Below are 26,083 nucleotides of genomic sequence, written 5' to 3' on the forward strand. Positions count from 1 at the left end.
TAAATAAAGAGCTCTTTATAAAGATTATATGAACATGTTCACATTTTAAAGCCATTGTGTTTGGATTTTTTCTTTCCTTAATGATAGTTAATGACCAAAGCATATCAAAGCATATCTGATGGGTAATTTGTCGACCACCCACCCTTCTTAAAAATAACAGCCCTGTTTAAAGATATAGGGAAAACAATCAAATTTTGAAGTTGAAATATTTGTAATTTTTCTTAGACAGAAAATTGTTTTATAGTTAAACAAATACTTTTTAAAAATTTAACGTAGACGTGATGGTTTATTTGATGACAACCCAGCCTTCGTAGCTTTTACATTAAACAACTTCAAAATAATACACTTTGGAACACGTTTATGTTGCTCATAACTAACAATTGCTATATTTTTTCCTTAACTTACAATGAATGGGACTTGTACAGACATTTTGTTACCCTTGTTCTCGCCTCGCAGTGAAAGAAAAAGTTAGTAAGCTTATACCAAATGGTCCCCCATTACTTGACAATGCTGCACATAATAATATGATTAATGAAAGGATAGGCATTAAATACATAAAAATAATTTAATTCAAAAGAGGCACGATTCTCAAAAATACACGTTAGGTTTTTTTTAACAAATTCCTAGCAAAACACACCTCTACAAATTATGTCTAGATACCTACATAGTTTCATAAAATTTCGTGCAGCAATGTAAGAAGGGTGGCGCTTACAAACTTCATTTCTATATTCAATATATGGCCAATATAAAAAGTTCAAAAGGACCGAAAATTTCAAGAAAAAATAACGGAATAGGAATTTCCTGGTAATTTGCACAGCTACATATTGTTATTTAAATACTTACAAAGTTTTGCGATATTTCGTGCAGCTGTTTAAGATAGGTTGCGCTTACAAAAAATGACTGACGGTCGGGTCAAAAACCTTATATCTCTCTCAACTTACTAAAATTATAGTAAAAAAGGAATACGTGTTTGTGTATTTAATATCAAAATAACCTTACTCTCAATAGAAAAGGCAAGATATATACGTTATACTTTTGACATTAAACAGTATCATCTCAAATTTGTCTTCAAGACTAATATGTTCAGTAAAGGTAGAAGCGCTTGTTGACAGTCATGCATTCTGAATCATGACCACAAAAACAAGCAGGGGGTACACACCTTCAGATCAATACGTGTGTTTGTATCAGTTCTCAGTAATATCAATCATGAAGGCGTGTCAATCAATATTGTATTTCCTTGTAAAAATTAATCTGTCATTGTTTTGCGTACTCCTACTGATGAGATGAAGCTGAATACACATCGTACATGTGGACTAAATCACCGTAAACAGGAAGAAAACGCGTGTGGACACTCCTCTAGACATTTCTTGGCTAAACACGAGTTTATATTATCGTTTAATATTGTATGCATAAACAATGTAAGAAGATTAATTTTTAATAATATTAATCATTAAATACTCCCATCGCCATAATACAATGAGTTTTGATTTATTCAAAATTCGACCTATAGAATACCTGTGACACAGGTGCAAGTGATATTGTCCAAATATAAAAAAAAAAAAGTCCGCGATTTGCGGTTCGAAATACTGACCATCTCAGTTAAAAATAGACAATTTTTATGTTTACAACTAAGAGTAACAAGCAGTTTATATATTTTTTCTACCCAATTTTGCAGAGGTAGAGACTAACTTGAAATTAATTCATACATACATGTATAAATCAAGACAGTTTTCATTTGTATTATAATACTTCTGATTTAAACCTCATTAAATGAATGATAGACTCAGATCTCATAGAAAACAAAAGAACTGTCAATGTGAAAGCAAACCGGGTTTTCTTTTGTGTGAACGGTATTCATAATCCATTTGTCAACCCTGAATTGATAAACACAACCCATCCAGAAAAATGGTGTACCCTATATGCAATATTCTGCGTGAAAATATAAGTTCAACAGGTGGCATTTTTTCCATAAATAATCAAAAATCAAAATCCAAGTAATATGCACAGCTTTGATATATGTACCATGTGTACAACTGGTCTGCAAAACAACAACTTCTCATCTTGAAAATAGGGGTACCCTTTTGGCTGCCGCCCACCCTTCCGCCCGCCATTTTCACCATTTCAATAACCGGACATTTCCTTTGGAAAACCAGGTTAAAAAAAGAACAAGAGCTTTGATTAACACACATTTAAAGTGAAATTTTATCTTCGTATTAAAAAAAATAAATAAAAAATTGTCTGAAGATTAGATAGAATACTCTTTATTTCAGAAACAACTTCTTAAAATATAGGACACTTTCCAGAGTCAATTATGAAATGTAAAAGGGATTAACATTTGATCTTTCCTTTGGAAGATGGAAGTAAATACGGAATACATGTTCTACCAAGGAAAAACAAAAGTTAAAATTAACAATCTCTTTAATAAACCAAACCAATAATATATGACTATCATCCTACATAAAAACAAATAGGACTTGCTACAAATGGGCAAATCAGAGAGAGGTTATTGCACTGGTTGTAAACACTGCTGATCTCATGAGTCGTGGGGTGGTGGATCCTGGGTTTGTATATGCACTGGTTGTACAGACTGCTGATCTCATGATTCGTGGGGTGGTGGATCCTGGGTTTGTATATGCACTGGTTGTTAAGACTGCTGATCTCATGAGTCGTGGGGTGGTGGATCCTGGGTTTGTATATGCACTGGTTGTTAAGACTGCTGATCTCATGAGTCGTGAGATGGTGGATCCAAATTTTGCATAGCACCAATAGCCTGGGTGACGGAGGTGACGTCACTTATGATCATCTGAGCAATCTGTAGAGCCATATCTTCCTGCTCCTATAGAATGGGCGACAGAAAACAGTGTTTACAAAATTGTATGGGCGACAGAAACGATGCTTACAATAAAAGAAGGGCGCTTACAACGAGTGATTGCATTTTTAATCACCAAATGTACAATTGTGCAACTTTTTACAAAATATTTTGATTTAAATCAAAATATTGAAAACCTTAAAATTGACTTGGCTGTGCTGAGTTTATGGTCTTTCTTCTGGGCTTGTAAGGATGATTATAACCATTTTATCAAGGCCTTGGACTTTCAGCAAGAAGTAACAAGTTTAAAATGAGCTGATTGCAAGCGAAATATACACTGATTGCGTAGTCTTAGCTCCAAAGCCAGACAAATCTTGTTGATTTCAATGAGCGTTCACTGAGTGGCCTACAATGAAATAGACAGGCCTACGTCACATTGCTGTTTGGCAAAACTAACTAAAGTCCAAGCTCTTGTTAAAATGGTTCTAAATCTTGTGCAATAAAAATTTTTTTAGCTTAGATTTGTTTTTTTTTTACATGTTTGCTTTCTTTATTTTTAGCTCACCTGAGCTGAAAGCTCAAGTGAGCTATTCTGATCACATTTTGTCCGTCGTCCGTCTGTCCGTCTGTCTGTCCGTCCGTCCGTCCGTCCGTCTGTAAACTTTTTACATTTTGAACTTCTTCTCTAAAACTGCTTATCCAATTTCAACCAAATTTGGCACAAAGCATCCTTATGGGATGGCGAATATAAATTGCAGAAATAAAAGTACGATCTGTATTCAAAGCGGAGAAAACCTTGAAACTGTAGAAAAAGGGGGTGCATTTTTAAAAATCTTCTTCTCAAGAACTACCGAGGCAAATTCAACGTAGTTTAGCATAAATTATCCTTATGGGAAGGAAAATATAAATTGCAAAAATTAAGGTCTAATTCAGTTTCAAATCTGAGTTATTACGAAAATAATGATAAAGGAAAGGCGTGTTTCAGCTTCGGTTCGGTTCGGCATCCGGTAAAATGGGTAGGCAAGACTTGGCCTGGTCAAAACAAAAGATTGGCAGTTATTAATCTGCCAATCTCATTAAATTTTCAGGATATTTGATGGACCAGTTATATTTGTATTCGCTGTAAATATTGCCGCAAAATAATGCGTATTTGGAATTGACGATTGCCGATCTACCCCGGCTTTTATTTTGCCACGGCCCGGGTTTGCATACCCATTTTACCAAGACTCGTATTCCATACTTCTAAAACGAGGTTCTTTGTTTAAAGCAGCCATGACATTATACGAAAAAGGGTCGATCTGACTATGATGTAGCTGCAGGACTGTAGCTCCCGGTCTGAAAAAATTCGGATGGACGACCTGGGAGCTACAGTGCCTCCCATAGTAAAAAACTGCAATTTACGGCGCACAAAAAAATGCGCTAGTTTTGGACTGATTAATCTCATTTACGAACACATTCTGTACAAATCTTCGATCCCAAAAAATTCCTCGGACATTTTACTACAGATGTCGTCACTTCACTTGCTTCTGATAGTCTTTTAAACACCATCAACAGCCCTGTAAACTAAAGTGGTGCAAGTTTGTTTACATTTAAAAATGGCGACTCTCGATCTCGACGTAAATTAACATACTTCTTTTTCCGAGGTCGGTTATCATGTTTAAGAAAAAATCTGAGGCAAGTAAAGTGATGATATCAGTAGTAAATTTGCTGAAGAATTTAATGGTACTAATTATTTTTACAGAATTTGTGTGAAAATAAGGTTAATAAGTCCAAAACTAGCGCAATTTTTTGTGCGCCGTAAATTGCAGTTTTTTACTATGGGAGGCACTGTAGCTCCCAGGTCGTCCATCCGAATTTTTTCAGACCGGGAGCTACAGTCCTGCAGCTAACTATGATGAATTTGCTTGTTTATGCAACAGTTCGTGTATGAAGGGAAATTTTTGAAACATGCAAAATATATTGGTGCCGATTTTGTGAAGTAAATTGAGGCTAAATATTTCAATGCGTTGACAGATTTCACACATGACGTTGCATGGTGTTAGCTAGGACTGATTTTCGTTTCGTATTCATTATTTATGCTTTGTAATTTAACCTGGGAACTCTCGTATTTCGTGATTTTTACGTATCAATTCAAACAGAGACTTCGGTAGATCAAACAGTTAACTCTTTACCTGCGCAAATTAAGTAAAATCTGATGTATCAAAAAAGTACTGAAATACAATTCATTCTATCGGTAATTCGGCATTATCTTTTGCGTAATGGTAGATTAATGCAATAGGTTTTGTTGAGATCGATGCTCGGCATTTTCTCGAGTTTATTCAGTTTAAATAGAGTTTGATATCGCTGAAGGTAATATGTAGGTATATATACATGTGTATATATGATTCATTTCGAAAAAATAAATTGTGTTCTTTATTTGTTATATAGTGCATGCATGTTTCTTGTGTTTAATTGTTTACAATTTCTATTTACTAACCATATTTGAGTGTTAAGCTTCGAATTATAAGCAATTAAGATACAGAGATTTGCTCACAATTCTATGTTTGTACACAGATCTTAAAAACTCGGTACATAGAATTACCGAAATACCCGGGATTTACCGAAATACCCAGTGAAAACACCGAAATACCCTTCAAAAACACCAAAATGCCCATTATTACGCCAAAAATAGTGTATGTATAATGTTGTATATAAATAGTTATTGTATATAAAGTTAATTTTTTGAATTAATCGGCTGATTTTCGTGGTTATTGACTAAAATGCAAATCAAAGATTTCGCTTGGCGTTGACATGTTATATATGTGTGCAAGAGAAAGGAGCAATTCTGATAGAAAAAGGAATATTTATAGTATTATCATGTCAAATTATTATATGATATTACAAAATAAAAGCTGATAAACTGTTATTTTTAATTCTTAGTTATTTTATTCTGGGAACTCTATTCGAGTGAAAAGCAATTCATGCAAGAGTTATCGTTCTTATCCCAATGTCTACACATGTTAAAAATCGCTATTTATGTCAAAATACTTACATTATCAAACTGAAAATTTGGGAAATACATTTAAACACTTAGATTCAAACTATGATGTTAAATATTTGTGCTCAAATGAGGCATTTTGGTGTTTTTGAAGGGTATTTCGGTGTTTTCACTGGGCATTTCGGTAAATCACGGGTATTTCGGTAAATCTAGTTACCCTTAAAAACTAAAGATTAAAAAAGTAAAAAATTTGTCAATATTTATTAAGAAAATTTTCAAAGTCTGTTCTTCCAGAAACCAATTTTAACAACTTATTGTATTGTAAACTTAACCTTTTTTCGTCATTATTACTCCTACTGTACATGTGATCCTTGACTGTGTTTGTGTACATTTGTATAAACTGATTTTGAACCTTAAATACCAATGAACTGGTCTTGAGTGAATAAAAGAATTGAAAATCTTAGGCCATTCTTTTTTTCCATTTTAAATGCTGAATAGGAAATACCAAGTTAAAAATCTTAAGCTGAATGTAATAAAGTCATGTCAACAAAATATGACTCAAACCTAGGGAAACTGTGAGCTCTGTATCTTGCTTATAATTCTACAATTGACGCTGAAATTTTGGTTGAACATTAGAAATTCTATATGAATTAGAGTATGTTAAATACTTGTACAAAAAAAATAAAAGAATGATATTCTGTATATACCTACTCTCTGGGGTCCCCTCATTATACAATAAATAATGTAAAATCTACATCAATTTTGATAGTTTTTCAGACACGAGTAAATAAAAACGACATCTTTAAAACAGTTTCCATAGTTTTGACACATTTCTGTTATGGGGATAAAATAATTATCGCTATTCCTAAGAAAATATCACAGCGGAAAATTATCCTGGTTTGTACGCGAGGTAAATAACAGTCATTTAATTATAATGGAAAACAAATTAAATTTTTGAATGTTTTAATTTGAGGAATTGAGCACATTGAGGTACAATTTTCTTCTTCACATCTATACTTGAAGGATTTTTTAAAAAAAATACAATAACTATTATATATTTTTTTTAAATACAATAACAAGTAAGTAGTTGATGAAACAAATGTACCTATATGCTCTCATATATTTTGATCGCTTTACAAAGTGTGTGTGTGTGTGGGGGGGGGGGGGGGGCAGAACGAAAATATAGGGAATTGGAAGTTAACAACTTAACAATGTACCCCTACCAAATGTTTAATTTTATATCTTGCGTAGGATTTTCTTATTCTGGTAAAAAATAGTATTTCATGAAGGTGCAATGTCAAAGATTACGTGTATGCAAAAATAATTGTAAAATTCGAATACTTGACAATATTTATTTTTTGTTATTCTACCGAGGGACCATATGGCACAATATCTTTTGAACGCCAATTGTTGCTCAGGTGAGCGATGTGGCCCCATGGGCCTCTTGTTTTTCTTTTCATGTATCGATATTTACATTTCTCATCTGTTTCAATTAAATTAATACCTTTTCTAAAGTAAATATGGCAAATAAGAGAAAATATATTTTTTGCTGCAGACGCATGTACATATTCTTGCAGACGCATGTACATATTCATCCTTGATAAGTTACAATTTACAGTTAGGAGTCAGAATATCTCCAGTCACAATATAAAGTTATTTAGCTATCAGTCTTAGATAAGTACTCCATAGCTGTTTTAAATACAACTGGACATCACCTTCAAAAAGGAATCAATTGGGATTTTCTGTGGGGGGTTTTCATTTCTTTTGAACATTTAGCATAATCAGAATCAAAAACATCATGATCCTCTACCGGTAGATGTACATTTTCTAATATTACATACTTAATGGCATTCAAAGCTTTTCAAAATTCAGAATATAAGAAGCCATCAGACACAATGCCAAAATATTTTCTTTTCAAACTAACCAAAAATAGATTAACTCTGGTTATAACACCTAATCTGATTGACTATACAAATTCATATATATCGTATAACAAAACTTGCTCGTACAAAACGTAGTAATCCGCTTGACGTTACATGTAAATTTTGTACAAATTAACATTATTTTACTTAATGATCGGCCTTATTTTCTGATTCTAGTCGTAAAAATAAAATTATAAGGAATAAATAATTTAATTTCTACATGTTATACAAGAATAACATAACTTGGGAGAGCTTATGCTTTTTTATACACTGCTTCACAGTTTATAAAGCGTAAACTGCCCCAAGTAATGTTATATTGTATAACATACGTAGAAATTAAATTCATTCATTAAGTATATGAAAAGATATATTACTTCTGGCTTTACAATAATGACACTACTTTATCAAACTGAAATAACACAAACCTTATCTTTGCCTTTCCTTTTCTTAAAAAGTCCTGAGTTACCGGTACCTGAAACAAACAAATTTATCAATGTATTTCAGTTATTTATTTCAGTTATTTACTAGTTAGCAAACAGGGTGGGAACTGGTTTCTTCCATCCAACAACATATTTCAAATTGAAAAAGACATGAACCATCTTGTTTTCAAGATTTTTTCTTAGTCCATTAAGCATCTTGATTTGTAAGTCCTGGGTTTTTTAAATGTTTTATCTTTTGAAGTATTTTTATAAAGGCATTTTTGATAACCAATTATTTTGACTATCTTAAAACATTATCTTAAATATGCTGCAGTTTCATTTCAAAGTGTCCAATTCTCCGGTCAGTTATAATGACCAATCCTATAGATGAATGCTTCAATGGGATTACATACAGTTATAATGACCAATCCTATAGATGAATGCTTCAATGGGATTACATACTGTTGGCTTTGGCTTTATCCAAAACAGGTTGAGGATCCAACTCCGATACAAATCTACCCAATTCATCCACTTTACCCAATGACATCCTAAAATAGCACAACTTTGCAATGACAACAAGAAATGTATATTTAGCACTAAATGGATATTCAGTGAATATCACATTTTACAAATCACATTAACATTTCTTTTATAATTAGGTTTGGTTTAGGCTTACAGACAAATCATTAATGACAGTTAGCAAAACCATTGGATAAAAAGACATTATTAAAAGTTTTTAAAATGTGACTAATAATTTCACAAAGAATTTGGCACAACATTGTAGACATTTCACTAGTTTAATATGCAATTCAAACACTAAGAACAAATATAACATTGAAACCATGTGAAAAAAAGAATCTCCAATGAATTTTGATGAAGTTTAACTTTTATCCTATTTGCACCATGCTTTCTATTCGCTTGCTTAAACTTTGGCAATAACACACAACTCAAAAAAAATTACAATATTACATGATCATGATGCTTTTTTTTTATTAAGTACAAGAAATAAGTACCGGTAAGTAGTGCTGTTGACTCCTTACTTTGGGTGAGTACCCTAATTTCATATTTATGCTATTTATATCAAATCAAGAAAATTTTGAACTGTTAGAATCAGATATTTGTTGTAATTTGATATAGATAACAACTGTCTGAAAGCCCTAGATTTTAATTCCCCGCGATTAATCAGTAATTTGTGGAATCTCACCCAGGACTGGGACGTCTCCACAACAGGTCCGGATTGAGCAGACATGGGTCCAGGTTCATCTCGCTCTCCTTGAGGCGACTCGTTGTTTTGGCTGTTCTGCGTAGATAACTGCTGTCCATGGCTAACAGAGTGTTCTTGATGCTCTCACTACCCGCACTGTGAGTGCTGTGTACAGATGAAGCATCGCTGTCTGGAAACAACAATACAAATATATTGTTAGAGGTTCATGATCATTCAAATGTAATAGTTGCTGTTTGTCATTTTTGTTTCCCTACACAAAATTGAAAAATTCTTGTGTATAAGTATGTTACTGTTATTAAACAAAATACATGTACTGGTACTAAATATCCAATACTTAGAAGTAATTTTGGAGTAAGTATTCTTGTTAAAAATTCAGACCTTGTCGTTTGTGTTTGCTTTGCTTTGGTAAATCTGTTGCTATGGTTACTGTGCTGACTAGTTCTGATAAATATTTGTAGTACATTTCACTTTGTAGAAAGCTTGGAAAATAGGACTGAAAGAAAAATAGATGCTTTAAGAATTAAATAATTTAAAAATTAAAATTATTCATCAAATGACCATTTTTCATAACCATGGCAATTTGGATGAAAATCACATCTTTGTATCTCTTATTAAATACCTTTTCAATTGTACGAAAGGCAATGTGGTGAGTTTTGGCAAAACAACTTGGAAGCGGACCCTCCTCCCTGCAGATATTTCCTTCCACCTCAAACCGAGTCTTATCATCAAATCCAAGAGGGTGCGAGGCTTGGAGAGAAAAATACCTACAACAGATAACAAAGTTACTGGTATACATGCATATAACTTAACAAGCTGAACAAACAACAAACTTAGGAACAGATGACAGAGAGACAAGAAATTGTTCTTCATTCTTTCAGCAACAGCAAATGTGTTCTGATGGAAGCACTAGTTCTACATGGCTTACTTATCGTATATGACCATGGCATCAATCTGGGCCTGCATGCCGTCATAGTGACCATCACATGACAGCAGGTGCTGCTGGAAGTTGTCCGTGGCCAGCCAGAACTGGAGGAGGTCTGAGCCACCTTCCTGCTCCATATACTGAAAACAGTCACCATACAAATCAACGATGTACACATGTAACCTACAGTCAATGTACCTCATCCAGTTCTGAAACACTTAACCTATACCAGTGATCAAATATCTAACAATACATGTATTTACATTTGCAGATATCTTTACCTACATGTATATGAACCTACTGAAGAGAAAAAACATCTATTTCTGCATACACTTCTCAGCAGGTTAAGAGTTCATATACATGTACTAATTTTAAGATGAAATCAAAATGATCAAACATGAGTTTGAATGATGTATTATTATGCAAAAAAAAAAAACATGGTTATGTTCATCTTTTATATGAGAGAATAATTTTCAAATAAAAATTTAAGAAATGAATTTTGATTTTTTTCAGATTTGTTAAGTTATGAAGTATGAGTATGAAGTATGAGATTTCTCATGGCATATTTTCATGAAGCGCATTTTAAATGTACACTGATCAAGTTCTGAAACACGAAACTAATTCATTATTTATCAGCCTAACAGAAAGGTATAGAAGCTGATATGGATTATAACATTAAATAGACACGTACCTCCATAAAGTAGAACATGGCGCCATCATTGTAGAGGATATCGGACAGAGTTATCTGCCCTTTAGTAAGAATGTTAACCTGGTGTTTACAGAGGAACTCGCTACTGGTGAAGTCAGGCATGTGTCTATCAAAGGAATCAAACCATCAAATCAAAAAAGTCATGTACATGAAATCAGCCATGCATGTAGATCTAGCAGTCTTGTGATCGCAGGAAAACTTTTTAATTCTGGACATATAATACACTATTTGATTTTGATTATTACAAAAATAAAAATACTTTATGAGTTCATATTATATAACCAGATTGTTTTATGCCATTTCAATTAAAATTTATGAAATCATATTAAGTCATAAAGAAAACATCTCCTTTTCCTAAATTTTCTTTTGACAAATTAAACTCTATGGATGTCTCTAATAACTAGTATCCAAGTTTTGATAATATCAAATGGACTGCAACAGTTATACATGTATTTTTATCTTATGTTTCATGAAATATAAAGTAAAAACTGCCCTTAGCCTGTTTATACTTGTATTGAGTATACTTACTCCACTTGCATCACATTCAAAACAAATTCTTGACAGTCCGTAAAGCAGGCTGGATCCACCTCCCCGTCTTCTCGACAAATTTTGGCTAAAATCATTCAATTGTTAAGCATTTAAAACATCTGATAAAGCAAAATTTTTGAAATATTAAATGTGAATACATTATAACTTAACACAATCAATTATCTCATGTGATCCCAATTACAGTATTACTATACTTAACACAATCAATAATTGCATGTGAGCTCAATTACATTGTAATTACTTAACACAATCAATAACCTGCAAGTGCTTACATTATTACTTAAGACAATCAAGAATATGCATGTGATCCCAATTACATTATAATTACTTAACACGATCAATAACCTGCATGTGATTACATAATTACTTAGCACAATCAATAACCTGATTGTGATTACAGTTCACTTTAGGATAACACTCACCCATGCACTGGTTTCTTAGGTCGTCTGTAATCTGTACTGGATAAGGAGCATCATGAGATAAATAATTTTGGAATATGCTTACAGCATCTCTTGCTATACCTGTAAGAAAAATACACTTATGAGTAGAACAACCTAAAAGCATTCATTCTCAAACAGGCATATTCTCTGTAACCAGCTGAAAGTTAAAATTAAGCTAATTTTTACATTGTTTAACATTTTTTCAGAAACTGCTATTCATTCTGATGTTACCACTTGCAGTGCAAAGATTAAATAAGATAAACACAAGAAGTAATGAGATATGAGTACTTTTTCTAAGCTTATTGGCAAGTTCATCCTGAGACAGGTTGGTCTTTTTAAGACTCTCTGCTCTTTTGATTGCACTATTTGACACGGTATCACTGAGTCTTGACTCTATGCTGTCGCTAATATCACAGGTGGGGTCGGGCGCCCCTGGCAGGTGCTTGTCCTCAGGGTCTACAGGTGTAACTGGGAGACTGTGAGGTTTGGGTTTTAAATAGGTCTCGGTTTGATTTGGTTGAACACTTGGTTGTCCTGTGTCTGTTATAGGTTTGTTTGGCACTTCCTCGGTCAGTTTTTCACTGCTTGTGGTATTACTGGAGGGTAGACTTCCTTCTGTCACTCTTTGACAGGAACTACCCATGTCCAGCGTATTTTCCGATGTCCACTGACCAGTCCGCAGTGGTTGTGAAGTATGTTTATCCTGTTTGACTATTGATGATGATTTTCTGGCAGAGTCCAAGGACTGACTTCTCAATCTGCTCCATGTAGAGACCTGGAAACTCTCCGCATCCAACCAAAATCGGATGTACTGCCCAGACTTGCGGGACTCCATGAATTCAATGAAACAGGAGAGGGCATCTTTGTCTTTGAGAATTTCATCCAGGGATTTGGAAAGCTTGGAATATCTCAATGGGGAAGCAGGTTGTCTGGATGTGACACCTGTTTATTGAAAAAATTTCTTGTAAAAAACACACATCTCAGCACTTGGGTCAAGTATGGTTCATACAATTTTTCTTAGAAAAAGGCTTAGGGCCAACAACTCTGAATTGTAACAAAACTTACATCTACCGGTATATATCTCATTTTGTGTTTTATTTTCAAACTAGGAGAAATGAAACAGATTTTGCTATAAGCATGGATTCAGTATAGAAGTAAAATTTGATGCACTGTAAGAAATATCCATCTTTACCATAAGATTCTATATTTTGTTTAATGAACATTTTCTTACTTGTTGTACAACACAAAATGCACCTACCTAGATCTGGGTCACATGACTCATCCAGACAGAGAGACACTGGCCTTCTACTCCTCCCATCAAACGACCTGCCTGATTCTGTAATGCACAGGGGAGGAGATTAAGTCAGCAAAAAGTAGAGGAAAAAATACACATGTATTTGATTGTCAAAAAGAATTTTACATTTGAGGAAATTACCACAAACAGAAAAAGCATCCATTGCCAACAATCTTTTCATATTTAATTTATACCTGTACTTTTTCAGAGCACTCATAAAATATCTGCTCCTTGTGTGGCCAACAACAAATCAAATATTGTCTTCCTATCACAGTAAATTAAAGATATGCAACATATGTGCATACATTTACATTGATCCTATGTTAAGACATGAATAAAAAAAATTGAAAATCTTTAATCATATTGATAATGTATCAATTTTATGACATATTGAGCATAAGTTATTGTAAATAATATTAAAACTGTTGTATTTCCAGATAATTGCTATTCAGGGCAAGGTTTTTCAAATTTGTAATGAAATGGGAGAAATAATGTCAGACCAGGTCAGGATTCTACAGTCAGACTGGTTCGATTACTGGCATCAAATAGCTCTGTTGGTAGAGCACCTGATTATAAATAGACATTCTGGGGACCCAAATCTCGGTCTGGTCCATCATTATTTTTCCCATTCTGTTCAAAATTTCTAAATAAGATATCAAAAAACCAACCATCTGTTAGGTCTCCATTGATTGAATCTTCTTTTCTGAGGCTCTGGGTGCTTCTTTGTGAGTGGTTTCTTTTCAAAGAGGCATCAGGGGCTTTTTGTTGGTTTGATTTTTTATCTGTAATCAAACATTGTCAATCTGACTTATCTTTAATGTAAAGTATGCTGGTATGATCAATTGATCACGGATTCTATAATATCTTTAAGCTGTGCAGTCTTGTTTTTTCTTTACATTTCTTCTCACTGACATAACTGTCAATAAAGCACGGACAGTTAAGACTCGTTACACTCACACAAATTTAGTTCGACGACAGGATACGCCTCCAAGTCATAAACCTACTGACCTCGGAGAAAGTTGCCTTACCTTTTCTTCTGCTGAAGAACGACATTTCTCCTCAAGTGATGCTATGTTTACATTGTCTTGGGATATTATTGACTTTAATGAAAATGTCTGTCTTTAACAGTAAAGTGTAAAACTCCTTAGATATACATCGCAAAATATTCTGTACAAATGCACTTCCACCATATTTACGTTTCATTGAATGTCGATCCCGATGTTAATTTCTATTAAAAATCGACGCATGTGGGAAACAAGGAAACGACATGTGTGAGTTGAATTGTTTGTGTGAGTAATATACTAAAAAAAATTAATTTCAATGATAAAAATTGGAGTATGTAAGTAACCTTTACACATACACATGAGTGCGGTACGTTTAGACATTTTTAGGTTTTATATATGCATTTATATTCTACCGTTTATCATATTTATCTTTACATCCATTCTTTTGTTAATTTGTGTCTGTTTCACATTTAACGACGTGTGTTATAAGATCTGCGGGTTAGTTTTCTATCATTTAATTTTCACTTTAGATTAAAAAAAATAATAATAAAAAGAAAGGTTAGTAAAAGACAGGCAGTCACAGATGAACAATTAATGCTACAACTAAGTAAATATAAATATATTGAACTTTAAACTGTACAATAAAATATTAAGAAATAAATTGTCATAGTTAATGATATATTATATTCATAATTTATTAATTTCAAATAAATTCGTGTGCAGGTACTTGTACCAGTGTTATAGCGGTTTTTTTTTTTTTAATGAATTAGACGTTCAGTATTACGGGAGATACTTAGGATCTCTCTCTAATGATACACATTGAAATGACTTTTAAAAATTCTTCTTGTATAAAAAAAAACTTATAAAGTAAACTGTTTAACGTACATGGATGTACTTGTATTGTTTGTGTGTTTGACGATACTTTAACTGTTAAGAAATGAAGATAATAATTTTTCTATTGATCGACGTATCAAAGAAAAAATTGACCGGAAAACTTCATCAATGCGCGTAGCAAAAATTATTATCTTCATTTCTTATCATTTAATAAACATTTTCAAATAAAAAAATGTGAAGTGTCATTGATCAAAAATGTAAATAATGTAAATGAAGCGGCGCGTATGAATACAAAACAACAACAGCAACAATATTCAAAATGGATTCGCCTTCAGCTGATGCAGAGCTACTGGGCTGAATTTAATGGATTAAACACAAAAAGTGAGTTAAAATCTGAACCGGCTGAATTGAAAACGAAAGGAAAATACATGCGATAGCTTGTGATATCATTCACTGTGCAGAAAAACTCGTATAAAAACTAGTTTTCATGTGAGATCGCTGGAATATGCAACTGGACATAACCATCCAAGGAAAAGCGATCGTGGACGAAAATAGCTGATATGTCGACAAAGAATAGTATGTATAAGCGACTTTTGTAAACTTTGTGGTAACTAGATAGCCAGTGATGTACTTAAATGGTATATATCTGCCGCTTGGAATTCACCGAAGGAGTTGATGCATTACTCATAGCTTTTCTATACGACGCTTATTTTGATGACCGATCATCTACGTGTGTAAATTTAAAAATTATCGTTACCAAATTTGAACAGCAGTGTTACCGTGAAAGTTTATATGCCTATATGTTCGTTATAATATTGAAATCCTGAAAAGGAACAGCTAGCCAGCCTCGCTGTAAATGTTGATTGATCTCAAGCAGACGAAATCGTGAGAAGACGCTTAATTTTCTATTTCGTGAATCAAACGAAGTGTTTTGTTTATTTTTTGAAGGTTAAACTTTCAAGTTTTTATATTCACAAGTTTGCATTTTGTTAGCTGACAATAAAACAGACAGAACTTTACATTTTGTTAACAGTGTTTATCTTGGAAATTCCCGTTCTATAAATAGTGTTAGATCAGAGCAGTTGAGAAAAGTAGATCCGGCGAAAATTTTATTGATGCAGGTATCAAAGAAATTTTTCAACCAATCAGAAGCGCCGATATCTCATCAAACGAATAAATATTAAATGATTAACATATCAAATTGTAAAAACAAGCAAAAAATTCAAATTGCATAAAGTTTGTGCATATATACAGTAAAATTTAATGGAACTTCTAACAAAGAGTCAAAACATATAATTATAGAGTGTTAACAAAATTACATGTACAAAACAAAATCTTGTTTCACAATTCTTATAGCACTAAGAGAACTATTTACATAAAGAAAGCATGTATTGTTTTAATATTTTAAAACCATTATAAATATTGAATTTGTCGTAAAGAACACAGTGCTGATAGACTTGTACATAATGTTGACACTAACACTGAATGTCTTGCACCCTTCACCCTGACAGGAGTTCTTTAATAGTGGTCCTCAAACGGCATGTTGCCGTGTCTGTTGTGTTGGTGAGTGACCCCGTACACTTTGTCCCTCTGGAGATGACCAAATATAGAATACACCGGCTTCCGGTACTGTGATGTCATATAATTGGAGAATGGATACAGGTTTTCTTCTTTCGGAATGGACAGACGGTTGATGCCGCGCGCTCGCGTGGTCTCCGTGGGGGGTCTGCCCTGGTTTAGATACGCCTTGGATATCGGCCAATCCTTGCCCTCCTTGGTCCATCTGGGGATGGCGGAAGTTCCAACGTTGTATTGCCACGGTTGATTGCATGGCTCATGGCGGTCCACAAGTTTTGGGAGTTCCTCTCTGCGGAGTTTCGGAACTCCCGAATCGTACCATTTGTCGTACCACGACTAAAATAAAAGACAAGGATGATGTTATATTTAATTGATCATATGTATAACGGGGCATATCACATTTTTGGGACAGTAAATATTTTTCAATAATAGTTACAGATGTATCTAGAAAACAGGATTTTCTTATTCGAGCAAAATGAGATAAACGTGAATATTATAGAAAATTAAAATTCAAGCAGGTTGGGGATAATTCAAAAACAGTAAATCCAACAGCAAAACATTAACTCCAGTAGAGCATATAAAGTTTAATATCCTTTAGAATACTATACTGTGAACTGTTATTTGAGAAAATTACTGTATCTTAACCAACCCGGTAAATTATCTGGAATCAATTATTATTACATGTATGTCATTGACGTCTTTTTAAGAGTTCAGTGATTTAGAGGTAGTCTAACTCATGTTGTGAAATAAGATTTACCATCATCGTTCATTTTTCCAAGTCAAGGGTTTCTGATCCGCTCCTCCTATAATTGTGAGGAGAGGAACGGATAAAAAACCATTGACTTTGAAAGATGACTATCGTTACACAATAAGGAATGCATTATCAAAAATAATGGCTAAATATTAAATTAAATGTATCCGTACAATGGACGAGATATACATGTACATGTATGAAAGCAAAATTTTATTCATGTTATTCAAGTTTTAAATGTTTCTGAATCATTCATATCTGAGCATAATTTTAATAAAAATGCAAATCAAAACTTCGTTTCATAGAATATCTGTAATCCTTTAAAATTTTACAAACTCTTCAAATAATTCTTCTTTCACTGAATTTTCTACAATGTCATCATTTATTGATATGCTCTAGAAACAGTTTGGTCGCGTGTAATACCCGTTTCAGAATCCCTTACAGTTTGAATAAGATTGAACATTTATTATATTTAATTAAACGAATACCTGGTGGGAGGATCTTTGTCCGATTTTGGTGTCCAACTCTTGGTGAGCTATCATTCCCACCACTTTTGTATATTTGTCAGGTGATTCCCGCCTACAGATAATAAATAATCAATTAATTATTATACATGTTTAAAAAATAACTCAGAATAATCATTGATTATCGGAAGATTTAAACAAATAAATTGATAATGAACACAAAAAGCTTTAGTATATGAAACCTCAACACGGGATACTTCAAAACCATCAAATTCAGCATTGTGACAGTCTTTTATGACGTTAACTCCTGACGTCATAATAACCTTTGGCTTTTCATTTTGTACAGGCCTGTACACTGGGGCAGTAATATACTAGTAATCATTATCTGGAGCAATTTAAACAAAGATTTTTATTAAAAATGGCGTTTTTGTATAGTTTATGGTGCAAGCTACTCCTCTACCTCAAATATAAGCGAACACCTAAAGAATGAACGGGTGGTTAAGGTTCATTACACATTTGTACTCATCCAATAGAGCCTTTAGAGGTGTAGTTTCCCAACAAAAATCACCTGTGTCATATCCTATATTAACCATATATATAGGCCTATATAGTAGGAATATTCAACGTGTCTTGTTTGACGAATGAGATATTTCCCTTTGAAAATAGATATTCCATTGGAAAATGAAAATTCCTAGAGGAAAAATAGTTTATCTGTAGCCATGATATATTGAAAAATTATAAACAATAAAATTAATTCCTGTAAGAATTTAGTCTAGACGAGTAGTAAACATATTAACAACACTGAATTTTCTTACATTAATGAATTTAATTGTCACAGATATATTTTTCAATTTCTATCAGAAATTAATGCAAAATTCCAATAACAATTATTTGATTCTGGTTAGATTTTCTAAATATTTTGTAAAAAAAAAATATTTTTCCTTTGGGAATATAGTATTCCTTAATGATATGTTTAGTTTGAAAATATGTGTATAATATAAATGTCCCATCCAACAGATAAGAATATTTCTTGATTCATAACAAAAGTGGATTTATGGTATACAGTGTATAATATAACATGCATTTTTAAACTTCTCTCCATTTAGACGGGTGCACAAATGCTTTATCAGCACTGACAAAATTATCTAGCACTTAATGGTACCTGACAAATTATATATTTTTCTTTACCCCTATCAAGATATGTCATACTAAGGTAAAGTACATATAGTACATTTATATTACAAATGTTACGCCAGGAGGAGGTGAGCACTATTCCCTTGAGGAGTGGACGAGCATGTGCTAGCAATGTGCTCGGACTATGTATATGTACATGATTGTATATTCCCCTCAGCAGGAAAGGAAGAACAAAATAATTCAATACATTTACATACGTCCCCTTTTAAGTATTCTTAATTATGCGAGTAAGATACAATCAGATTCACAAGGCGAGGGTGGGGGGGGGGGGGTTGAAGTATCTATCGTACCTGAACATTTCCTGTGAGCTGGGGTACCTTGGCACGGTCGGGGGATAGTTCGTGTGGTACGGATACTTGTCCTGCCGCCCATTAAAGAAAAGTGTGTCTGCCATCGCCATTTTTCTTTGGTCGGTGCCGACTGTCTTGAAGTCTATCTGAATGGACAGGTAAACAGGCCCGCTTAGGATAAGATTGTAAACAAAGTTTGAGAGAGAGAGATTTTTTAAATAGATACAATCAAATCAATAGGCGGTTTTGAATATCGCGAGGAACGTGTGTTTATAACTCTTGTAATATACAGTACGGTGTACAACGTAGAATATGTTTAAATCGTCGGGCTTTATTGTCATTGTTGTAAGTGACTTCAGGTGTTACTAAGTAGATAGTTGACAAACGTTCCTATGGAGAAGACCTGAAAAAATCGATATCGCTTATATCAATGTCAGTAAAACCGAAAACAAATCGTTCGTGCCCGCACCTTCATCCCATTATTTCACTGCAATTTATAAATATTTTGACTAGAAAACATATATACTGGTTAAGCTGCAAAAATAACGTGTATAAATGATTTTTACGTGATTTTATCAGAACATAAGTGGCACTTTCAGGATAGAGGAATCATGGCTGCCTCTATGCAGTTCCTGTCAACACCTGCGAAATTACCGAAAGAATGGTAAGCTAAACACACAATAATGAATATGACCGGAGATTTTGTGCCACTTCTTCATTACAAAATACATAATTATTCTGTCTTTTTTTATATGTGTGTAGGCAGCCAAAGATACACGAGTGGAAAGTCTACCATTCCAGCCATCCTGATGTTCGGCAGGTGCGTGTTCATATATTAACAAATTGTCGACTGCCAGTATCTCATTTAAAAAAAAAACAAACAAACATATTATGCTTGATTTTTATAGCTTCACTATAGTTTTTCATTTTGCCAAAATTGAAATTAATTATGACTTTAGAAAAAAAATTATTTTTAATTGTCATCAAAATGCTTAAGGCATTTCCAATATTTGTCTGACTGTCTCGTATCTTGTACAAGGCTGGATGGCAGAAGTGGAGTCGCGAGCACCCTGACTGGTACGCTCGGCGGTCGACCTCCACCCACCCCGACTGGTACAATAGGGAGAGGGACACTATCAGGCGCAGTAAGGCTCCCGGCTTTATGCTCAATCAAATTTATAAAATTCACAAAGTTTTTATTTCTAAACTAGTTTGGTTACAGTGGCAACAATTATATTTGCGATAAAAATCTTTATTTAAGGCGATCAGATAGGCACTTGTTTTATCTTCAAGAGGCAATGGCCATAAAATTGCTAGTAATTTAAGCAGTACATTTACCTGTATATAGGCTAAACCTATGCGTCGTCTAGCGCTATAAAATCCGTATGCCAACAGGTCATAACCAACATAATGATTGCTGGTAAAACACTTTAAATATGCAGGTATTATTAATAATTACTGCATGTTGTCTTCTGAAGACCTTTCTAATTTTATTATACAGGTGTTCAGGAGACAAATCGTGTCATTCCAGGTGTAATAAATTCTCTTGATATATATGTATGTACAGTCTGTACAGGGTACAGGTATAAGACATGTACAGGAGACAAATTGCATAATTTCAGGTGACTACAAGTGCATCAACTGGCACTATGAGAGACCATCCAAACCGACCAGTAGAGTCCACGACCACTTTATACCACGTGAGAATGACGTCATGATGAAGGATGTCCAAAAAGCGATGCCCCACAGCAAGCATTACCTAGGGCAGTTTAGTTACCCCAAGCCTTACCCCATGGAAGTGCCACCCCCAAAGTGGGGACTCTACAACCCCCCTAATTACGAGGAACCAGCGCGATTTAACCACTTCCCCCCGATTAAATACAACGGCTATTGAAATAACGCTGGATTTCAACTATGGATTGATATTAAAAAGTTAACATTTATTTATTTCCACTCTGAAAAGTGTACATCGGTAATTTTCGGTTTTTTGTTTAGTGGTTTTGGTAATGGCGTCTTGTTTTGTACAAGTAATTAATAGAGACGGTAGCACTTGGCCGTCTTTAGATGATAATGCATAAATGTGTGGGCACGTTCTACCCAATGAAACGGTGTTAAAATCTCTTGTTAAATTTTATTGAGTTGCCTTTCCAGCACTGCAGTAGTGCTTAACAAGGGAATGTTTCTCTTTGTTGCATTTTTAGTTGTTTTTGTTGATTTTTTGTAAGTTGAAGTTTGACGAAATTTTCATAGTCACGTATACAATATCTATAGGTAATTTATTTATATTATGTTAACCAACGCTGTATCTATCAATCTGTTTGGTGTACGTTCTATGATGTCTACTTGTATTTCTACCTGTTGGCTTTCTTCATTGTGCTATAATTATCCGCCTTGTTAGAAGTTCCTGGCAGGCTGATGGCGAGACACGGTGCTCTCAACCCTTCTGGTAATCCCAACAAAGCACACGCTTATAACAATTGTTAATAATTTATTATATAGATGATAAATAAATAAATAGATTTACATATACAACGGTTTGGATTTTGTTTTTCGACAATGCTATTACCTTGCTTCATCTGCAAAAAAAAAGAAAACGACGGTGAATGGTTTGTTCAGATCAGTGTTTATGATAAAGTATGAAATGCACATTCAGCAGATTTTTTTAAATGAGGTAAGGGATACAAACCTGACCACATTGATACTTACGATGATAAACCACGCCACACTTTTATAAAATCCAAAGTTGTGTTAATGAGCACCGGCCGCAGCATTGCCAGACGCATGGGCAGAGCTGCCGGGTCCGTGGGCAGACGCGTGGGAGCTACTGGACGCCTCGCTGTGACTGCCGCCGTTTCCTGAGCTTGCTGACGATGAGCTTTTTGACTCGGCAAAGCTTGATCCATTACCATCAGAGGCGGCGTGAGCATTGCTAGAGGCGTGGCTGTGGCTTCCTCCTTGTCCAGACGAGGCAGAGGCACCGCTTTGGGATTCAGCGAAACTTGATCCAAATTCCTGGGACTTTGCTCTGGCATCACTAGAGGCAGCGCTGTGACTTCCACCGAATCCATCTGTTGACGAAGATGAACCAGTGCGTGTTTGAGCAAAGTTTGATCCAAAACCATTGGACCCAGCACGGGATTCACCAGCAGCGGCGCTGCGACTTCCTCCGAATCCATCTGATGAAGCTGCTGTACCAGTGCGTGTTTCAGCGAAGTTTGATCCGAATCCATTAGACCCAGCTCGTGCGTCACCGGAAGCGGCACCGCGACTTCCGCCAAATCCATCTGAAGAAGCTGCTGTTCCAGTGCGTGTATTAGCGAAGTTTGATCCGAATCCATTTGACCCAGCCCGTGCGTCACCGGAAGCATCACCGCGACTTTCGCCGAATCCGTCGGTGGAGGCGGATGAACCAGTGCGTGTATTAGCGAAGTTTGATCCGAATCCATTAGATCCACCCCGTGCGTCACCGGAAGCATCACCGCGACTTCCGCCGAATCTGTCAGTGGAGGCGGATGAACCAGTGCGTGTATTAGCGAAGTTTGATCCGAATCCATTAGATCCAGCCCGTGCGTCACCGGAGGCATCACCGCGACTTCCGCCGAATCCGTCGGTGGAGGCGGATGAACCAGTGCGTGTATTAGCAAAGTTTGATCCAAACCCATCAGATCCAGCTTGAGCATCACCGGAAGCGTCACCGCGACTTCCGCCAAATCCGTCGGTGGAGGCGGATGAACCAGTGCGTGTATTAGCAAAGTTTGATCCAAAGCCATTTGCGCCGGCCCTAGCGTCACCGGAAGCTGCTCCTTGACTTCCGCCGAACCCGTCATCAGTGGACGCCCCAGCGTTGTTTTGTGTTTCCGCAAAGTTTGAATGGAATCCTTCAGAGCCAGTTGAATGTCTTCTTGACGAATCGTCTTCACTCCACTGCCCTCCCGACTGTTCTGACCCCCTTGTGTTCCAGCTTTGTTCTGAACCACCTTGTGATCCTTCACTCCACTGCTGTGAACCACCTGCATTTCCCTGTGAACCTTGCCGTCTGTCTATGCCTCCTGAACTTGAACCCCACTCTGTGCTCCAAAATTTATTGGCGCCTGGTTTGCTTCCCCATTCTGCTTTCCATGCTGTGCCCTTTTTGGATCCCAGGGACCAGCTTCCTCCGGACTTTTTGGAACCCCCGCTTGAGGAGCCCCACTTCTTGTCCCAAGCTTCTTTCGCTCCCCACTGGGACCCCTTTGACCAGCTGCTGCCGGATTGCTGTTGAGACCCCTGGGAGCCCGCTGACCATTCCTCCTTCATAGCGCTTTGTGATCCCTGAGCCCCTCCCGAGGAACTCTCCCATTGAGAGCCCTGCTGACTTCCGGTGGCAGCACCCTCGCTGTTCCACTTACTTCCGCTGGATTTTTCCCAAGCTTTGTGTTCTGCCTTTTCTAGTTTGGATGATGATTCCTTTTCAACAGACCAATGCTCGCCGGCTGCGTGTCCGCCAGGGGCTATCAAAATAAAAACCTTCTCGTTATAACAGCTGATATACATGTAAACAAAACATCGGAAACACCCTCTTACCAGAGACATAAATAAATAATAAATGTTATTTATATCTATGCTCTTACATGTCGGTATCGAACATACAAATCCGGTGTACTTACGAATGACCCCACAGAAAGATTCAGCTACCAGCAGTACAAAACACAGAGCAATGGACACCATACTGAGTTGTTTGTTTTTTGTATCCAGACGTATACCGTCCCCTGTATATATACCTCACCAAAAACATCGAAATTATGCAGGAAAGTACCTTATTTGCACTTTAGATATAAATGTTTTCCTCAAAATAAAGGTATTCAAAAGTCAAATGCACAGACAGCATGTTTATCAAAAATCAATGGGACTTTTTTTCAGAAAACCATAAAAATTACTTTAAAACTTCTTCAGAAAATGGCGTTAAACGTGTCTGGCTCCAGCGTAATTAGAATGTTGGGATTAATTAATTTATTTGTAAGCAACAGAAAGCTTACGCTGGGCGTGTACTCCGTGAAACACAGCTGGTGACACTAGTAGCGGGAACTGACAGGTCTATACGACTGGCTTTTTTTAAGTGGACGAATTATCATATAATAAATAATAATTTCAATCATTAACTTAGTCTTAAGCATAAAATGCATTGATATTGTAATGTTTAGTTTTCTAATAATCTGTATTTATATTTTCATAAAGGTAATCCCCCTCACAAAGTTACGGCGAATGTGATTTGATATGCGGTAGATAATTGATTTGTTTACAAAAAATGAATGCGACATATAATACGAATTATTAGCATCTTTTGATTTTATATAAGTAAACCCAACATGTAAACGAGACAAAAATTTATACTTAAAGCCTAATTTCTTTTAAAAAATCCCCTTGTCTCCACCTCCACAAAAAAAACTCGTCAAACCATGCGCGGATTAGGATGGGGGTGGGGAGGGTCAAGAAACCCCTTCCCCTGAAAAATTCAAACTTATTAATTTGACATAGTAAAAAATAGGACTCGGGCGTAAATTAGGACTCGGAACCCTCCTCGCCAAACACAAATACATGTATTCGACTTTTTTGGGATTATCTCATTATTACAAAAAAATATCGGCACAAACAAGTTGTTTTTTTTTACCAAACATTATTATAGTTTAAGCATCTTGATTACAAGCAATGTTCTCGGCTTTATTTTTCAGAAAACATTAATATTGCACTCTATCTTTTTAATTTCACATTATTTTTTCATTACAAAAGTAGCATGTTACTTAGTGTATTCGCATTATCTTGTTACTCCAGTTAGTTACCATAAAACATGGCATAAATTATTTTGGAAAAAGTGTTGAAATAAATGGCTATTTTCTAATCTCAACAAAATAATCATTCACTTCAGCGATGATTTTTAAAACTTCAAAACATGTACAGTATAAACCCCTTTTTTTTTGTTTGGGGGGGGGGGTTGACCAGTACTGATGAATTTTAGACATTTTGAAGAAAAAAAACTATCAGACATTTTTTAGGCTAATACTACAATTTAATTATCGATTCGACAACAACTTGTGAAATGATTTTTTACCATAAACCTACCATAACCCCAGCAAGTCATAAAGAAGCAACCAAGTGAGGGCCGGGGTACAATTCCACATAGAGCTATAGGCCTATATTGAAAAAATATTTTGAGAATATTATATAAAATTACATGTATATGAACGAAAACCGGGGATAAGGCGTGTAAAATGCTTAATATTAGGACGGATAAGATTTGTAAAATAAAAATATCAACAAATCATTTTTTTTTTAAAATCATTCAAAACAATGTATATTTAACATGTATCGATTTGTAACCCTTAAATATCTTCAATACTTGGAGTAAGTTGATTTTAAGCGGTGTATGCGCATTAAAACTTCGAATATACATGTAATTTCATTTTTTTAAACTTCTATTCCTGTTTTTCATTTCAATGATGACTGATGACCCACTATAAATTAAAAAATATCGTTTTGTATCCCACCAATGAACGTTTTAAAAAAATAAAAGTCCGTGAATTCGTGGCTTAAGTCCCATATATTATTTAAATAACGCTCTTTTTGTGCCTGAAATGGCTCAGTGGTTAAAGCACCAAACCTTTGGTTAGTTAGAAATTGGAACCAATATGGACATTTGCACTATCTTATTTCCTCCATCTTCTTAAG

General features: G+C 35.0%; 4 protein-coding genes across 5 annotated transcripts; 1 reads left to right on the plus strand and 3 right to left on the minus strand.

Annotated features, from left to right (window-relative positions):
• Nucleotides 1–2,245: 2,245 nt before the first annotated feature.
• On the minus strand, nucleotides 2,246–14,486 carry LOC128189588 (A-kinase anchor protein 10, mitochondrial-like). Its single transcript, XM_052861248.1, has 14 exons — nucleotides 14,295–14,486; nucleotides 13,935–14,048; nucleotides 13,231–13,308; nucleotides 12,261–12,914; nucleotides 11,955–12,053; nucleotides 11,512–11,596; nucleotides 10,966–11,089; nucleotides 10,278–10,414; nucleotides 9,972–10,116; nucleotides 9,731–9,845; nucleotides 9,332–9,521; nucleotides 8,590–8,675; nucleotides 8,134–8,180; nucleotides 2,246–2,836 (listed from the first exon to the last, which is right to left on the minus strand). Exons 1-14 carry the CDS (start codon nucleotides 14,317–14,319, stop codon nucleotides 2,723–2,725), a joined length of 2,013 nt encoding a protein of 670 aa, XP_052717208.1. The 5' UTR covers nucleotides 14,320–14,486; the 3' UTR covers nucleotides 2,246–2,722.
• A 1,850-nt stretch (nucleotides 14,487–16,336) lies between these two features.
• Nucleotides 16,337–19,705, minus strand: LOC128189486 (uncharacterized). The gene is made up of 3 exons (XM_052861115.1): nucleotides 19,382–19,705; nucleotides 17,922–18,012; nucleotides 16,337–17,018 (listed from the first exon to the last, which is right to left on the minus strand). Exons 1-3 carry the CDS (start codon nucleotides 19,489–19,491, stop codon nucleotides 16,623–16,625), a joined length of 597 nt encoding a protein of 198 aa, XP_052717075.1. The 5' UTR covers nucleotides 19,492–19,705; the 3' UTR covers nucleotides 16,337–16,622.
• A 202-nt stretch (nucleotides 19,706–19,907) lies between these two features.
• On the plus strand, nucleotides 19,908–21,913 carry LOC128189487 (uncharacterized). The gene is made up of 4 exons (XM_052861116.1): nucleotides 19,908–20,045; nucleotides 20,144–20,201; nucleotides 20,421–20,526; nucleotides 21,004–21,913. Exons 1-4 carry the CDS (start codon nucleotides 19,993–19,995, stop codon nucleotides 21,273–21,275), a joined length of 489 nt encoding a protein of 162 aa, XP_052717076.1. The 5' UTR covers nucleotides 19,908–19,992; the 3' UTR covers nucleotides 21,276–21,913.
• Nucleotides 21,850–24,584, minus strand: LOC128189485 (uncharacterized transmembrane protein DDB_G0289901-like). 2 transcript variants are annotated; one of them, XM_052861113.1, is made up of 3 exons: nucleotides 24,028–24,584; nucleotides 22,088–23,871; nucleotides 21,850–21,957 (listed from the first exon to the last, which is right to left on the minus strand). In XM_052861113.1, exons 1-2 carry the CDS (start codon nucleotides 24,086–24,088, stop codon nucleotides 22,130–22,132), a joined length of 1,803 nt encoding a protein of 600 aa, XP_052717073.1. In that variant the 5' UTR covers nucleotides 24,089–24,584; the 3' UTR covers nucleotides 21,850–21,957; nucleotides 22,088–22,129. The 2 variants fall into 2 exon arrangements, with proteins under 2 accessions (XP_052717073.1, XP_052717072.1); XM_052861112.1 differs by having other exon boundaries at nucleotides 22,088–24,584.
• Between the last annotated feature and the right edge of the window lie 1,499 nt (nucleotides 24,585–26,083).

This window comes from Crassostrea angulata, chromosome 6 (genome assembly GCF_025612915.1).
Source record: "Crassostrea angulata isolate pt1a10 chromosome 6, ASM2561291v2, whole genome shotgun sequence".
Lineage (NCBI taxonomy): Eukaryota > Metazoa > Mollusca > Bivalvia > Ostreida > Ostreidae > Magallana > Magallana angulata.

Excerpts from the sequence above, each read along its gene's own strand:
- LOC128189588 (XM_052861248.1), bottom strand. The coding sequence starts at position 14,319 with ATGTCGTTCTTCAGCAGAAGAAAAG. Across the intron at positions 11,597-11,954 it reads CCTAAGAAACCAGTGCATGG|CCAAAATTTGTCGAGAAGAC; the intron begins GTGAGTGTTATC and ends GAATGATTTTAG. Across the intron at positions 10,415-10,965 it reads CCATGTTCTACTTTATGGAG|TATATGGAGCAGGAAGGTGG; the intron begins GTACGTGTCTAT and ends GACTGTTTTCAG.
- LOC128189486 (XM_052861115.1), bottom strand. The coding sequence starts at position 19,491 with ATGGCGATGGCAGACACACTTTTCTTTAATGGGCGGCAGGACAAGTAT. Across the intron at positions 18,013-19,381 it reads AGCTCACAGGAAATGTTCAG|GCGGGAATCACCTGACAAAT; the intron begins GTACGATAGATA and ends TATTATCTGTAG. Across the intron at positions 17,019-17,921 it reads GACAAAGATCCTCCCACCAG|TCGTGGTACGACAAATGGTA; the intron begins GTATTCGTTTAA and ends CTTTTATTTTAG.
- LOC128189485 (XM_052861112.1), bottom strand. The coding sequence starts at position 24,088 with ATGGTGTCCATTGCTCTGTGTTTTGTACTGCTGGTAGCTGAATCTTTC.
- LOC128189487 (XM_052861116.1), top strand. The coding sequence starts at position 19,993 with ATGGCTGCCTCTATGCAGTTCCTGTCAACACCTGCGAAATTACCGAAA. Across the intron at positions 20,202-20,420 it reads GCCATCCTGATGTTCGGCAG|GCTGGATGGCAGAAGTGGAG; the intron begins GTGCGTGTTCAT and ends ATCTTGTACAAG. Across the intron at positions 20,527-21,003 it reads GAGGGACACTATCAGGCGCA|GTGACTACAAGTGCATCAAC; the intron begins GTAAGGCTCCCG and ends GCATAATTTCAG.